General features: G+C 42.8%; 1 protein-coding gene across 1 annotated transcript in view; it reads right to left on the reverse strand.

The window, feature by feature from the left end:
• Nucleotides 1-17667, reverse strand: part of LOC118777718 (putative cytochrome P450 120) — a 48214-nt gene that overhangs the window by 16966 nt on the left and 13581 nt on the right. The window contains exons 7-9 of the mRNA XM_036528833.1: nt 16743-16887; nt 15750-15860; nt 11679-11806 (exon numbers count right to left, since the gene is read on the reverse strand). Of these exons, the coding sequence (XP_036384726.1) occupies nt 11679-11806; nt 15750-15860; nt 16743-16887 (384 nt within the window). The remainder of the gene's footprint in view (nt 1-11678; nt 11807-15749; nt 15861-16742; nt 16888-17667) is intronic.

A 17667-nucleotide genomic window follows, 5' to 3' on the forward strand; every position in this document is an offset into this window, starting at 1 on the left:
ACATATATAGACAATGGGTGAAAAACGGGAGAGAAGACAGCAAATGGTGGAAGAAGTGGGAAGAAGGACGGAGGAAGAGGGGAAATGAAGAAAGTAAGACAAGCGGGAAGAAGGAAGAAGATTGAAGAGGAAATTACACACACTCTCGAGTTTTTGCATGATGATTACAAGTGTTGTACAGCTCATTAGGTTCATTTGTACTAAGGAGAAGAATGATGCCTAATGTATGTAATTCTGGCCACATGTAAATGCTCCTGATTTTCAAATTCATACAATTACGGTTTCAGAATAGTCTCTGTGGTAATGAGGAAATGCTGTGTGTAAAAAAGAAAAAAAAAAAAAAAAACAAGAAAATGCAGGATTAATGAAAAAGAGTATAGTAGTGGCCCCCAAATTCCCATTCAATAATCCCTGGAATTTCTCTTTCACATGAATTCACAATTCCTCATCACATGAAAATTTTCTGATCTTGCGAAACAAAAGGTAAACTACATGTTAAATCTAAAGAATGGATGGATTTAAAAGGGTGACAGGCATCGTCACCCTGAGGCATCCACACAATAGGCACGACGATGTTAAAATCCATTATTTTATTGCTGACAAGAAAAAAAAAAATAAAAATAAACCTTTCAATTTCCGGAGAGAAACAAAACAGTGAAACAAACGGAAACGCTGTGGAAGGGTTGAAGGAAACTAAACAAAGGAACTGTAGCTAACTCCTACAGCGTCACACACCCACGCATGCCAGCTGCATTACAGCCCTACACAATATACTGCAGCCACTTTGCCTCACTTACCATTCCAATGTCCCACCTCCACGCTTTGATATTTTATCTCTTGTACTCTAATTGACCCTGTGGCATATTTTTACCTGTGCAGCTAAGACATACTGTAAACTCCCACCTCTTACAGACAGAAGAACAGTGGAAAATCATAATCTACACAGTGTGCTAGTATGTACTACACAAGTAGTACATACTAGCATTTCATGTATTTCTAAGAAATACACAAAATGGTATAGTCTCAGTAAAGACTATACAGTGTACTGTTGCTCAGAATCATATTAATGCCAACACGGCGTCTGTCTGCCTGACTAAGGCTCCAGATAATGCTGGTTGCAATGCAGAGGCAAGTCACAGTCATTCCTCACTATGCAAACCACGCATTTTTCCCATCACACAGAGTTATTCCACAAACATATAAAAAGCAATGCAATATCCTAATATGCAGGGCAATGTAATTTCATTACATGCAACGTAATGCAATTCTGAACGATTTAATGTAGTGCATACAGCCCAAAGAGCACGTGAGATGCTCTCTGGTCATAAACATGAATAGTGGCCCCTGTATTGCGTCATGTGTGGGCTGCAAGTAAGTGGTGATAAACCTAATTCTGGACCATATGACAAAAGAAATAATAATAAAACAATAAAAGGCATTTAAAGCAGGTCTTCATTTCAGTCGACACAGCAGGGGTGGATTCAGTCCTGATGCGCACACATGTTCAGCTTCAACTGATGTTGACATGAGGTTACAGATGTCAACACAAAGCAGCCATGCAGGAGAGGTGCAAATTGGTTTTCTTAAAAAAAAAAATCTCTCATGTTCAAAATATTAACACCTCGGTACTGACTTTGCTCAAACTGTATAACCTCTACACTACATCCATTGGTAGGTATCTCCTTGTACATCTATGGTGTTAGCTAAGATTGTTTTGTTATGAATATTAGAAATATTCAAGTGAAGTAAATGCCTAAAATTAAATTTAAAAATTGAATAAACATTTAAGATTTACTCAATGACTACCTATTTAAATAAAGTTATTTATTCAAAGTCCATGTAGCATAATTTCACCAGGTAGTGCTGTCTGCTTTTTTCCAGCCATTTCTAAGATGGTTTCATTTCATTAAAGAAGGGCTTGGGACCAAAGTTATGTCTGTTTCATTTCTGGTTTGAAGTCTCTGCACAGCTCTGACCTGCTATGGAGATATGGCCATCATTGTATATAGCTGCAGACATCTGCCTGGCACAATTGGTAGGGAGAGCCTGTTATCTGCAACTCAGCAAAAATAGCTCACAACACATGAACAAAAAAGCAATTGTTTATAAACTTAAGGAACGGAGGGCACTATTTCAATTATCTTCTTGTATACAGAGCAAATATTACTGAATTGCATCAACATCCACTGAAACCTCAACATTTTTCCCCATCCCTTTTATATCATTCTGAACCTTAGGAACCATGCAGTGAAAGTGACATGCAGCATTCCTCACATGTTGTTTAATACCTCCGGGAGGTATTTCCTACCATGCAAAATTTGAGTAATTTATGGCTAAATCAGTGGGTAATGTTAACATGTATGGATCAATCTCTTGGAATGTCATAAAAGCAGAAAACACACAATCTCTGTCACATATTAGTAAATAATATCTTCAACTATCATTTTGTTCTATCCCATTTTCTCTCAACAATATACTAAAACAGCTGCATATACTGAACACATGCACTGATCTCCTTCCCTCTCTCTCTGTCTCTCTCTCTCACTCTCTCTCTCTCACACACACACACACACACTCGCATCAAGCAGAGCTCGCCTCTCTCCTGCTCATTTGTGCGCAGTGAGTTATGGGGGGGGATGAGAAAGTCACAGTGGCCCCGCTGTTCGGTTTTGAGATGATTTACCCAACCCCCATTACACCCCCCCATCCACCCTGCTTTCTGCCAATCCTGATAATGTTGCAGTCTTATAAAGAGGCACGTAAATGGCCCGGTGAATCATCTCAGATTTGGATTTTATTATCAACCTGCACCGTGAGCGGACTGCACAAGAGCTGTGAGAGGACTGCTGACGACAACAGCTAGGGCCTCCCGTCTCCCAGACAACATTTTCACTGCTATTGCATCCTCTGCATCATTGCAACAGACATTTTTTTTTTCTTTCAGATCTTTGTTCATTGTTAATAAATTCACATATACTCTACGTAAGGCTACTTGTGCTTGAATTAAAAATGGGCCAAAAGATTTTTAATAAGCAGTGAAATGAATCACAGTGTGCCCAATTTATAAAAATTGCTGATAAAATTGATTGCTGAATCAATCCTTTGAACCAGGATAGAGGCCAAACTGCATGTTACTGTTTGAATATTTCTTTTTTTTCCAGGTTTGAGTATGAAAATCAAATACATAGCACTGAATAAACTGTGTTGTGCATTACATTATACAAAGTATAATATTTACAGCTCAGAACCATTTTATGAAATTCCGTGAAATTTAGATCATATTTAATAAATCTACTTTATTACAGATTACCTTGACATTTTGTATTTTACTGCCAGAAAAAACGTAGATGTACTGTAGAGTGAGATAATAACTAATCAATCTGGCAGAAATTTGGCAAACACTTTGAACACCATGAACCACAGGGGACTGGAAATGCCTACGGACAAAAAACAGTCCGGTGACACATTCTCCAAAACCAGCCCATCTTAGTTCAATCATCAACCTTTCCTTTTTGACAATCGTTTCACATGACTATCATTCTGTTCAGGTTTTCACAACTGGCACATGTGACAGGAGGAGAGAAAAGGAAAAGAAAGTTAGGAGGCAAGCCTAGATCTTCAAAACATCTCCTGAACCACTGGTCAACTGCAGGACTTCTGAATCACCCTATTGGTCTATTTGCACATCAGCCACTCTGGGCTCACTTTAGCCTTCCTCTGATGACTTCATCAGCATTCAGCAGGCAAGTTACCAACTAACCACACACAGATCGCTTTATACGGGACATTTTCCACAAGTGAAATCAGGGCTGTTCATCTCTGGTTCTGGAGGGCTGCAATCCACCTGGTTTTCAATTTCTTCTAAACCACCAACTCCCTCAGTCATGAAGAGAACTACACTGATTCAAGCCTGACAATAATTGGCAGATTCCTTTGGTTAAGTACCTGTAAGAAACAAACTACTGTGCTTCTCCTTGACCCTGGAGGAGTAGGCCAGAGTTAAGGAGATGAACATTAATGGAAGTCATTCACTTATGAAAAATATATGACTCTGTAGTTTCATTATACTGAGTGTGCCCCCCCCCCCCCCACCCCCCATCCCTACGTCCTCCTAGAAGATGACGTCATTGCTCTCAGTTCGGCTGTGATGGCTTTTTTTCTCCCCCCACCCTCTTAAGCAAAGAGCGGAGACATGTCTTCCCATTCCTAATGTGACACGGCATTGAAAGCTTACCACCACTTAAACCTCTTAATGGAGGGAGAGCGCTCATGGTGCCCCGAGGGGAACCGGAGCCTCACAGAGTCCATTCAGCACTTCCGCAGATTTAATAATGAAACATCCACTCCCCTGAGTAGGAACTCCTGCCTGGACGCACTGATCAATAAGGTCAACCGGACGCTGCTCTTCCGCTGCGTATCGGCCGGGGGGGGGGGGGGGGGGGGGGGTCTTGCAGAGAGGAGTAAAGTCCAGGGAGTGGAGAGGCGTCACAGTCCGCCAGCCTGATCAGAGATTATTTATTAATCCGCCATGGAACTGCAAACCCCCTGCAGCATGTGTTACGTGTGTCTCTCACCCCCTCCGCTGTTCATTTCTACAGCTGCCGTGTCTCACAAACAGGCGACTAAGAAAAGCCTGCAAATCAAATTAAGGAGGTGGAACTGTTCCATACCCGGCTTCTCACTGCCTAGGGGGGGGAATCATTTGCACATGATGATTTAATTGTTGCGATATCACCCGATGGAATAAATGTCAGAGTCCTGAATATGAGAGTCTTTTTTGCAGCAGGGGTGTCTAAACTTTCCAGACTCATGACTGGAATTGGTGACCCACCCCTCTTGAAACTGAATCCTAATATATGCCATAGAATGAAAAAAATAATTTTTGAACGTATGTAGAATGTACACTATGTACATTGACATACACTATGTTATGTACACTAGCCAGTGCTAGTTTGGTTAGGGTACATATCTATGGAAAGAAAGTGTCTCATATTCTGTTGAAATTAAATTTGTTTCACTAGCACCCCCATTGTCCCACACAACCTCAGCCCTGCTACACCACCAGACTCAGTTTGATTTTACATGGCTTGGCTTGGTGTCCTTACAAGGGCTGTAGTCTCACAGACCAATCCACGAACCAACCCCAAAATTGCTTCATACTTGTTTAAACTATCTAATGCCCAATGACAACATTTAAATGTATGTAAATTAGTAGTATTGCCAGACCAATTCACTTTTAAGAGTCTATTCCATCAAACAAATTGAAATCAATAACATATTTAACACTGCCCATCTTTTTGTCTTGACAAATAATGGCTATTAGCTTATTCTTCTGCAATCAATCTAATTTCCAGATGTCCATAATAATATCCACCTTGGAAAAATTCTTATTGGGTAATCCACAAATACATGAGAGAAAATAGTCATAGCCCATGTTATTTGGGGACACGCACAGCACAGATGGAATTATTCTAGTGTCATCTGGCCTTCAAATTTGCTCTTGCCTTTCCTCATCTTGTTTTGTTCACCTCCTCCTCTCATCTCTCAGGCTGTAGTGTGGGTCTCGCAGCTCCATTCCATCACCGTCATCTGCGCCTCACTGTCCCGCAACCATGGTTATGCGTTTCCAAGGCAACAACTTAATTAATGGTCTGCTGAGTTTCCCTGGTAAGAATGTGTTGGATGGTGGTGGGGGGGTGTGTATGGAAAAAGAGAGCCAAGACAGGATAGTGAAACAAAAATAAATGTAAGTGAAAGAAAACATTAATGGGAAAATTACAGTTCTCCATCTGTCCATCTACATATGTATGTGTGTGTGTGTGTGTGTGTATAACACACATACGCAGCTGAGTATTCTGTCAGAAAGACAAAGAAGGCAGGAAAACAGGCAATGTGAATCCAATAATGTGAAGCTGGCTTGGCAGCAGCGAGCAGCTATGATGTACAATTTCTTTCAGTCATGCTTTCCATCTTACGATAAACATGACCATGGCTAATCAGAAAAGTAGTGTGTTAAAACCGACTTCCTCTTCACTTTTTCCCCACCAGTGACTTACAGCTTTCTTTCCCCACTGGGTCACTTTCCTCCAACCTCTCTCAGCGTTCAGCGCCCATATCTGTCATCGCCTGCCAGCCACATCTGTCACGGCTGGTGCATGCGGAACAGGAAGCTTGGTGACTTCACTCTGGCCCGTTATGACCTCCTAAAGGGCAGCCATTTCCCGGCGTGCCCCGCAGCCCGGAGCAGCATCTGCGCGCCTCTCCCTCGTGGAGCGGAGAATCCGAGGACAAGCTCTCTTCCTGTCCGTCTAGCCGTTGCTCTCCCTCTAGGGGAACACTGCATATCATATTCATTTCACAGGCTTCAGTGTTCAGCCTGGCAAGCAAAAGGGACATTCTCAATCACTCTATATTTCCAATTGTATCCATACTTATTGGCTGCTTTTTCATTCCATGCATGCCCTTTGTCTGAACTGTGTGACAGACAGAAGGAAACGGTACATTTCCACTTTATAATCATAAGCATGAGTACGCCTGATTTTTGGCTATTGTATCTGTGTCTAAGATTTCTCTTACCCGTGTCATATTAAACAGGGATATCCTGCATAACCCGCATGTGCTGTTTAACACTGCATGGACGTATTTAGCATGCAGTATGGATATTGATTAGTACTGGTCAATACGACAACACGGAAAGGCAACAAGTTAGAACAGAGATCCTGTAACTGAAACGTCAGTTCATAGACTTGTGACTGAGTAAATGTCCCACTCCGCGTACTCTATCAGGGTGACCTTCAGTCCCCCCCATCAAGTGGTTTGAAGTCCCTGCCTCCCCTTCCCCCCACTGGGCCAGGGGGGTGGAGGCAGCATCAGCAGAGCAGTGCTATTTTCATCAGTGTCAAGATGGCAGCCTTCAGCCCCGCTGTGCACAGACCCTTGCCGGCGATGCCACAGAGGATTACAGTTAAAAACCACGACAAACAGGGTCAGATTACGGAGTAACCCGCGGGCGGAGTAACACGTCACCCGGGCAATGCAGATGCCACGCCTCCTGGGGTCCTGCATACACCCTCCCCCGCACACACCCCAGCCGCTTCCTGGCCATGGCTCCCATGTGGCACTGTGCTGTCATGTGTGTGCTGCTGAGGGGAACTGTGGGTACTGTTTTATTTACAGCCAGAGAGTCATACCCCTGACAATCAAGATGCAGAAATGAATCACATACCAAGTGTAAGTTACATAAACCATCTAGGACAAGGGTATCTGCTTATCAAATAAATGAGAAGCTGGTTGAAAATGTAAGTGGCTCTGTGACTACACCTCTACTTTGTTCATTACTGTTGCCTCCAAAGTTGAAACAGGTGGAGCATTGACAGCAAGAGGCTCAGCAAAAGGAGACTTGGGTAGGGCGACTGCATTTTTTTTTTTTTTTTACACTTTTAGAAGCGATCAGTAATGTGTACTATAGAAGCTATTTCACAAGTCCTGCCAGCATAGCAAGAGGGCACAGGTGGAAGTCTATGGTAAATTTCATGGTCTATGGTAAGTTTACTCATAGAATTATCAATGAATGGAATGGTTTCTAGTTAAGAACAGGCATGAAACAGAGTTAGGCACAGTCTGTACTGCAGGCAGGATGAGGAGCCTAGTATTGAACGGCCTACTCTTGTCATTAACCTTCTTGTAGGGAATAGTGGCAGGGGCACTGGACAAATAACCAGTGTGTTACAGTTTTAAGACAGTGGAATACAGTTGTTGCACCTTGAGGATATTATGTAACCCACTGTAAACTACTTTAGTAAAGATACACCTGTATAATACGGTAAATGTAACCCTGGTATGTTATCACTGACCAGCTCAAGTGAAGCAGTTCCATAATCCAGTGTTCTTCATGAAATTGCATCTCTCATACTATATTCTAGGAATCCATCATTTGCTGACACTTTTGTGTATACTTTTATGCATATGTGTCATGTGTGCATAAAATATGATTTTATGATGTTTTTTCAAAGTATGCTATAAATATGTACATAGATGTTTATAAAAGCAACAATATGTTAATGTATTACTACATACTTCTTGACCAAAATATCTCTCTATATTTTGTACAAATTCTTGCTCACATCTTGCTACCACAGGGAGCCAAATACCTCTTTTCACTTTGACCCAAATATGAGTCAGTCTAGTTAAGTCTTGGAGGACTGTTGCTGCAGAACTATGCTTATTCATACAGCAGCATCTCATAGAGTTCACATTTTACAGTGAATACATGAATGAATTTCCAATGACGCCAACAGCATTTGTGAGGTGCCATTTCAGTGCTCGCAGATTTTTTCCTTCCATCCAATTCACCTACATCTACTGCATACAACTGAGACAGCAGAATCCATGAACTGTGAATGATTACTGTTGAGGGAAGCAGGAGAAACTATTCAGCAACACTGTGATAATTAAGATGCGTTTGCTTAGGGTGCATCCCATTTTGAGGACAGGCAACAGCAAACTTGCACATAAGACCATAATTCAAGGCAACACTTCAGTGCCGCTCCAGCTAGCTTAACGGCCAACCATTGTTTGGGAGAGTCATAATTCTAAACCTCCCATATGCATTGATTCATACAGCATAAAAATTAACGAAAACCCCAGAAACAACTAACAGATGAGTGTTACACCAGACCTCAGTCTACTAGGTTTTATATTTTACATTCCAATATATCAAACAACAATGCTTAAAATATTAAATGCTTTTTCTTTTAATGACAATTTCAAGACAAGAACATGTTACACATCATTGTGAGTTGGGCATTCCATGAACCAGACAAACATGTGTCAGTGACACTACTATGTAACATTTGCCTAATTTCATTATGAAAATATAGAGGTAAAGGCCATTTCAGTTAGATTTAATCAAAATCTAGATCAACTATAACGTAACCATGGAGAAGGAAGAATGGAGTGCCAGTGTAATACTATGCTGTGAGATTACAATGTATGAAAAGTTATAAATACCAGAAGTCTAAAGAGTTTGAATAGGTATTAACCCATTTAACTTTCATTCTTAAATAATACTATGAAATTCTAGTTGCAAAGGTAGGACTATATTACAGCTCAATATTTGCTGTAAAGCAGGGCACATCTTCAGCATATATTGCAATGCACTGCAAGGCAATCAAAGCTCTGAAAAGGTTGAGGACAGGCTGCCATAATCAAATGACTACAGCTTTCAGATTGGAGAAGACGAATGGGAGAAGACATTGTAAATGACATTGCTAACCAAAGTGCTGACACCTTTGTGACAGTCAGCCAGTCGTGTTTTCTTTTTGTTTTGTTTTGTTTTCTTCCATGGCATGGTCATATTCATATCAATATTGCTCATGCATACAAGAACTTGCAGATTTTCCATGGAGAAGTTATCAGAGGGAAAAACTTGCTCACTTAACTCATGAGTTAAATAGTATTTTAAAAAAAAACCTCCTCCAAAGGACAGTAATGTGTATGTTTTACAAATTCTAAGGTTTTTTTTTTTTTAATTCCTGCCAGGTACAGAAAAATCTACGCCCTTATGTCTTCTAGGCTTGATTACTGTAACTCCTTTCTGCCAGTCTCTCTGCCAGATCCACTCAGCAACATCAAAATATGCAGCATTATAATGCCCAGGTGCTAGGCAAAAAAATCATACCTAACACATCACTCCCTGCCTAGCTTCCCTCCATTGACTGTCACTGAAATATTAATTTGATTGTAAAGTTCTATTCCTGGTTTTTAATACTTTGTGTAGCCCTCCTCCCCTATAACTCAAAAGACAGAGACAACAGCTCAGAAGAGAGTAAGGTGGATGCCTTAAGCGACAGCACATTACAAATAAATAGGTCACAGGCAACAGCTAAACTGAACTCTTCCCGACAACGGCGTGCAAAAACCCCCAGAAACAAAGAAGAACTAGTTTGCTCATGTTATCGTTTATGTGCCTCTCAGACGCCCGCATCCGGCATCATTAGGAGGAGAAAGTCCTGCATGAGAGCTTCCTCCCGAGACTTCATCTATAATTGACTGTTTTTCCATCCTGGCCGGATGGCATGCACTCACAGAGGGTATATGATCTCTAATGAACTGTACTCACACAACGCTGCAGTAGCACTTGGCCCTACACGCAGCACTGACGAGATCACTGAGAGCTGGGAGACGCCATTTGTTTTTTTTTGTTTTTTTGTACCCGTCAACTAATTGGAGCCCGAGGACTTCTGAGCGCTATTAATAATTAAACGCCGAGACACCTGGATTTTATTATGCGTGAAATAATGACGGAGAGGCAAAGAAAAAAAAAAAGGAAGTCATGCTTGATGTGTCAGAAAGAAGGGAGGATGTCACAAAAGAGAAGAGGAGAAAGAAAAGTGCTGGCGATGAGAGAGGTGAGAGAGAGAAAGGGAGAGGAAGAGGCATTGAACAGCTGGGAGAGTTGTGAAGGGAGCTATGGGAGGGACGGGGGAGGTGACTGTGTGGCTGACACAGCCTTCTGCCCAGTGCTGACTGCGGGAGGAGGGTCGCTGTGGGGTCACCAAGTTCACAGCCGATGAAGGGCCCCACAGTGCTTTGAAGATTGGCAGGTGGGAGGAGAGGAGAGGGGAAAAATCCAAAAAGGTCATGTTAAAGTAGTTCAATGGGTCCATTATAAACAAAAAAAGATATGTCATACTTCTGAAGAACTGATATTTTTGTAATGACGACATGTCTTGTTCTTTATTCCCATGTCCCCTGGGAAACCTAAAACATTTAATCTGTACATATTTAGCCTTATTTGGCTAGTTTCAGTGTTCATTGGTGAACTTCATCAGTCTTAGTTTATGTAAAAAGTGAAATGAAGTAGTTTAGACCCTACCACCTTTCCAACACTGATCAGCATATTCACCTGTTTAGGTCACTTTCAACCAGCACAGAACACCTACTTTTGTCAATCATGAACATGAAATACGTAGAAATTTTGTCCACTGATACTCATACACATCATGGTGGTATATAAAAACCCATCATGGTGGTATGACGCAGTCCTGATTGCTGGAGTCCCCTCCTCAGCATTCCATGCATGGGGACCCTTTCTTTATCCAAATGTACAACAAACTACACAAACACAAAAATTAGAAAACGAATAAATGACAATACAGCGCAGAAAAGACTGATGCAGATTCACAACCATAGCGAAAGCTGCAGGTCTCTACAACTGCTCCGATTCAACACGCAGTCATAATCCAACACTGTGAAAGGGAGGCGGTTTCAAGCTTTGACGCTGAGTGACAGCACTGATGATCCTGCCCACTCACTGGCTACGCAGACCTGTCTGCCCACCTCAGTCACTAAATGAATCACGCCCGCATGACTGACAGCTCTGCCCCTCCCAGGAGTCAGGCGAAGCCACGGCGAATCGAGGATGCCTTTGCTGCTGGGCTCTAACACGCGGCGGCAGCTGGCGCCTGTGCCCACACAGCAGTGATCACAAACAGAAGATAAATGAAAGAACAAAAACAGGGGGGAGCCCTGGCTGCGGCCTCAGGAGCTCAGCTTCCTTCTTATTGCTCTGTGTGACCTGGAGGCTTTCGGGCTTTAGCTCTGCGCTCTATGCAGGACGCAGTGAACACGTGCCTCCGAAATCAACGGTACCACGCATTCTGGTCCCGCATCCTCACCTCCCGCTCCACCTCTCGGGCAGGAACTCCTCCGGTTGGTGGAACACTTCCGGGTCACGGTGGATGGCGTGGCTCACATACATGGCTGCGTATCCCTTGGAGACGTGGTAACTGCCCAGGGTGGTGTCCTTGAGTAAGGTTAAAGAAGAGGAAATCAGTGAAAGAAAAAGAATGTACCCAATACCTTGAGTGTATACTGTATTTAGTGAAACATATTATTGCTACATTAACATGTGGTGACTAATTTGTGATTATGACAACATTAAGATGCAAAATGCATATTGGCTTTTCAACAATAATAATTCATCATATTTATTTATTTTTACATAAAATGTACATTAAAATGAACAATGCCTTTTAAAAAGTTATAATAAGGAATTAGCCAACCTGTTGTAAAAAGCTTTTGGCAAAGTAATTAAGGCTGCACCCTCTTATGAAAATCAATATATCAACACAGCAGGTTCTTGTGAATAATCACAGTGACCAATATAGCAAAATTAAATAACTCTCATGAGAAAATTAATCATTTCACAACACATGGGCTACTCAGAGGGGGGTAGTTAATGTTCATTACAATATAGCAAGGAAACTGTTGTGACAAAACAGGCAAAAAAGACACTGCATACATTAGAACACCGCTTTAAAATAAATCAAGACCAGCATTACACTGACTGTTTATTTACAACAAGTGTTATTTACCATTGTGGTAAATTTATCATTTTTACAATAACACATAATTCTAATTCCCTGGACCATGATGCCAAACATAATGTAGTATGACCCCCACATGGTGATACAATTTGTATCAGGGATCCTCAAAGGACGTATTGAAAAAGATGATGGAAAAATACGTTTTCAGATGTAAATGGTAATAGCAACAAGTCAGAGAAAATCTTGAATGTTGAAGTTCTGTTTTTTGGTGTGAGCACTGGTATTCTCTGTATATACTATTCCTCAAGGGGAGAGTTTATTAAATTAATCAGGAACAACTACTACTTCTACTACTGCTATGTATTATGATGATGCATATGATTATTATTATGATTATTACTGGGTGTACTGATGTTGATCAAGGAAATCTTTTTTCCATCACAACACAGCCTGACAGCACTAGTGAAGCAGCCCTCTGTGATCAAGACCATGACATCACTCTCCATCTAACGTCCCTCTGTCCGAAGCAGGGTGTACTGTGGGGTTGAGAGGCTGCAGTCATGGCAATGACGTTAGATGCTTATCGCACTGCCTGAATGGGAGCCGCGCAACTTAGGCAGGCGGCCTGACGGCTGAACAGAAAGTCCCGTGGGATCTGTGCTCCCTATTTGTCAAAGCGTAACTATGGCGGCGGCACCGCTGCGTCATGTGTCATGAAGTAGCTGCCGCTTCCTGTTTACCGGAAGGAGGCTCGCCACAGTCAGGTCAGAAAGGAGCCACGCACTCATCTCCGCAGCGCCCATGGGCATACCTGCTGAGCTGTCTGTGGGAGACTACCTTTGAGGTAATCAGCTCAGACATACACCAGCTTTTTGCACCACTCTTTTTCATGGAATACAACTCCCCTGCCTTCACAAGGCACCCGGGTATATTTTCCTGAACGATGTCAAATGAATCACAACTGTGAATTTATCAAATGAAAGTATTTATTGATTAAAAGCTATTATTTTTTTTTATTATTAAATGGTTCATGACACTCTCATTTGTATTCAGTCCACATGTACACATCACAGTTTTTACTCATTTAAGGTGTTTCACTCATGGTACTTCTCAGCTAAATCTCAAGACCTGGTGGAAGACGACAGCTGCTCTGGTCTTAGCCTTATTTACAGTGACAGCCGGATCTTCTCATACATACGAGAGAGGCAGATGTTGATGTTTTATGTATAACCTCCATTAAGCGCCAGCATATGGACCAGACAGGGCTCTGAGTGTCGGGTCCTTAGGTAAATACACCCACATGAAGACGGGAGCTGACACAGGCCCTGTTTGCGACTTAGGAGTCCATCTCTCCAGGCTTTCAACCACAAACACCTGGCTGTGCCCACTACTCATAGGTCAAGCTGTACAGTGGAGCAATACAGCTTTGTGGCGGCGGAGGAAACTTCCAACTCGAGATCACACAGGGCTGATGACTGCCTGACCTTTCTGGGTTAATATTCCACCTTCGGAGCTGCGACGCAAGATGCTAAAATTACCTTGACACGCTTCCTGTCCTATTTCAGGGGATTACTCGGGTATAACCACCCGCCTGGGAAACTGAACGATGAAGGGTGAAGTCCCACAGCAGTGATGCCTCCTCTGTGATATTTATGATCTTTATGATTTTTTTATATAATTGTGGAGGAGGAGCAGCACAGCTCCCAGGGGTGCGGGAAAGATCTGTATATGGTGATGCCTTTCCCCACCTCCTCATTCCAGCCACTGCATCATCTGTGTTTACTCAGCAATCAATTACCGATCATAACCTGGATGGTTACAGATGCATTATTCATGTGACTGTGATAGCGCCAAGGTGCCCCCAGGACTCAAATTGTTCATATGTAACTGACACCCCCCCCAATCTTTCCACCTCTCCCCTCTCCCCGTTACCAGGGTGACTCAACACTGCTGCGGGAATGGAAACAGACCTCCCGAAAATTCATCGGGATTCTTTGCTTGTCACCTTCCCGGTTGGCAGGCTCGCGTGCATGAATATTCATGCCCGCCACGGTTAGCTGCTCTCCAATAGATCAGGACGAGAGACGGGAAACACAGAAACCTTGTCACCCGCGACCTGAAAGCGGTCGATAATAATACACTGTACTCCAGCGCCGGAAACATTTCGCCCCTAATCCAGCTCACCTGCGGACTGTGGAGTGCTGTGCATCGTTATCACATGCCATCCGTACACTGCAAATTTACTCGACTGCAAAGTAAACAGCCACATGTCGTTCGCCCTTGTTGTGGCATGAAGCAGACCCATTTACTGAGCGCAGGAGCAGCATGCAGTCTATGGCAGGAGGTGCATTATGAAGCCTTGCTCCCAGCCAGACACTCTTGTCACTTTGATATCTCACTCTCCTGGATGTTTTCATATTCATGTGCAATTCATATTAAATATGCATCTATTATCACCTGCTTCGCCTTGATTAATCGCAACATTTGTAACTGTGCCCGTGTCGTCTGGCTGTCTTATTTAAATCCCCGGCCTGAGCACTTTTTAAACAGGAAGCTGTCATTTCCAGAAATCTCAAAAACGGGGACACCTGGGACAGTGACCCAAAGTGCACTTGGATTCTGGTGGCACAAGTCACTGACTTGGAAAAATGCATGTCCTAATTTTTGATTTCAAGGTAAATCTTTACATGGAAATGTTCAAGATTATTTTTTTAATCTTGAGTCTTTTCTTATCAGAAAACAGAAATTCCTAATTGGCTGCCATTGATAGCAGCCACTGCCCTCAGTTATTACGCCCCATTTTTAAGATACATTTTGTCATTGACATTAAAAAAATATCACATTAACTTTATTCTCCTTGAAATAAAGTTCCCATGTCTCCTCCATGTCACGTTCCCCGCTGACACACAAACTGGCCTCCAAACACCAACTACAACAACAACAACAGAACTATCGATTCCATCACTGCTACAAACATAGCCTTTGGCCAGAGAGATCAATCAATCAGAGGACAATTGATTACCCTCATGAACTATTTCATAAAGGAATTTGAGGTCACAATGAGCCAAGGATGTATCAGAACACAACCCAGTGAGCCAAATAACCGTGTGTGTGAGACAATCTTTAGCTAATGAATATTGGGTGGTAGTGAGGCAGGGCGAGCTAGTGATCTGCAAGTCACTTAAGCCACTTAATCAATCCCATTTTTGACTAATATATCTCAAGTATCTCAAGCATGACCAATGATGCACTGACTGACCGTTGCTTCCAACTGCTTGTGTAGATTAATGTAAATGATTGCTTTCCACCCCCCATTCAGACTACAAATCAGCCAAGAATGAGCATTTACATCTACCCAGTGGCTGAGTTAGAGTTAGTTTTGCGGTTGCTGAAACCAAACCACCCAGATGATGGACTCACCTGATTGGCTATTCGTCGTCCACCAATGAAAGGGGGCCACAGTCTCTGAACTTCCAGCAGCACGTGGTTGAGGTATTCAGGCTCCGCCCTTGCACGTTTCCTGATCCCCTCCTGAAAACAATGGCCCAGTGCATAATAATCTTTATTATTATGCACTTAATCATCATTATTTGATGATGTTGCTTTTAGGAGACATGCAACCAAGACATCATTAGTCCCTATGTTGAGCAATGCACTGCAAGTTCCATAATTTTAGCAGATTTGTTATCATGGGCATCACAACAAGCAAATCAATGTGACACAAAAAACAATACTTAAAATGAAAAGACTAATAATCCAACCATCTGTCAAATGTTAAGTATATATTTGATGCTGTGCTGAGCAGAGATATGGGAGTTCATTTACCATAACATAATCTCTGAACCTTAATTTCCTGCCACTGCAATTGCATAGTTTCATATTAGCTAAAACTACAAACATAAAAATGAGAAGCACTATGTTGTCTATATACAATAGCAGACACCAAGACCACTGCTGTGGGCAGAGAACTGGTGCACATTACTTGGTAACACACTAAAGTAACAGTCCTTTGGAAGAATATCTCCTCTGTGCTCTGGTCTCCCACTGGAATGCAGAGTTGTTAATAGCTACAGACATACACATCAAGGCCTTTGAGCAATCCTTGTTTGTTCTGTATTTTTCCCTCAATGCACTGTGTTTTTGCCCTCAGTTCCTCTGATGCTGCTGCTTTGCTGCCATGACATATATGGCCAGTATTATAACTTTTCAGTCACAAAAACAGTAAATATCATATCCATAAATTTACATGCAGGCACTAAGGCAATTTCAAAATAATATGCATATATACATATTTATGTATACAAGTCCCATAAGATGAGGAGCACCACTCGCCCTGGCACCACCTCCACCCCCCACGGAGGGGGACTCTGGTGATGTGTCCTTGGAGCATGTAGCAGCCTGTCCTAGACTCACCCTGCTGGGCCCGCACAGTGCCAGGGTGAAGGAGGTGAGCAGGGAGGACAGCGCTTTGGGAATCAGGGCCGATATGAACAGCAGGAGGTGCTGCGGAGCGCAGCTGTCGTCTGGAAGGGGAAGAGCCCGCAGGTCGGCCACGAACCTGCAGCGAGAGGGGGGGGGGGGGTGAACACATGTCCACAGGAGCACACAGGTGAATGTAGCCCTGCCTGATTCAATCTCTACTCACTGATCCCCGAGTCTCCTCGCTCAGGAAGTGTGAGCATCAAACCTTGGCTTGATAAATGACACCATTAGCTACAAAGCCACAGGCTGCACCCACCACCCAGAGACAGAGCAGTCTCCTAAGTCTGCAGGGGCTGCTGGTTTTTGTTCCTGCCCACCTCAGTTTTTTAATTTGCACCATTATTTGGACAGGAAAGCCACCTCCTCCTGGTGTTCCAGGTGTAAATTAATTGTTAATTAAAATGCAACTAAAAACTGTGGGACTGAAGAACCCCTTTTAGACTAACAGGTTCTGGAACTTTCAGCAAAAAAAAAAGAAAAAAAAAATCAAGAAACATTTGCTATGCCTCCAGTAATGTTCTAGGGTGTAGCTCCCAAGTTTCTGTGAAGAACGCTCTGAATTTGTCTGCATTCCATCTATTTGGCTCTGAATATCTGCGCTGGTTGATGAGATGCGCAGGGAGCAGAGAGCAGGGGTGGGGTAGTGGTGCGGTGCCTGCCATGAGCGTACGGTCATCTGGCAGGTCTGCTCACATTGCAATCTGTACTGGGAACAATTCTCTCTGACATCTCTACCCTGAGCACAATGGACTACAGAGGAACTTCAGATACTGTGTCCACACTGAGCACTGTACTGGGAAAAGCTCTTTCTGACATCTCCACCCTCAGCGCGCTGTAATGCGAAGGGGCTTCAGAC

Source organism: Megalops cyprinoides, chromosome 5, assembly GCF_013368585.1.
Source record: "Megalops cyprinoides isolate fMegCyp1 chromosome 5, fMegCyp1.pri, whole genome shotgun sequence".
NCBI classification, from domain to species: Eukaryota; Metazoa; Chordata; class Actinopteri; order Elopiformes; family Megalopidae; genus Megalops; species Megalops cyprinoides.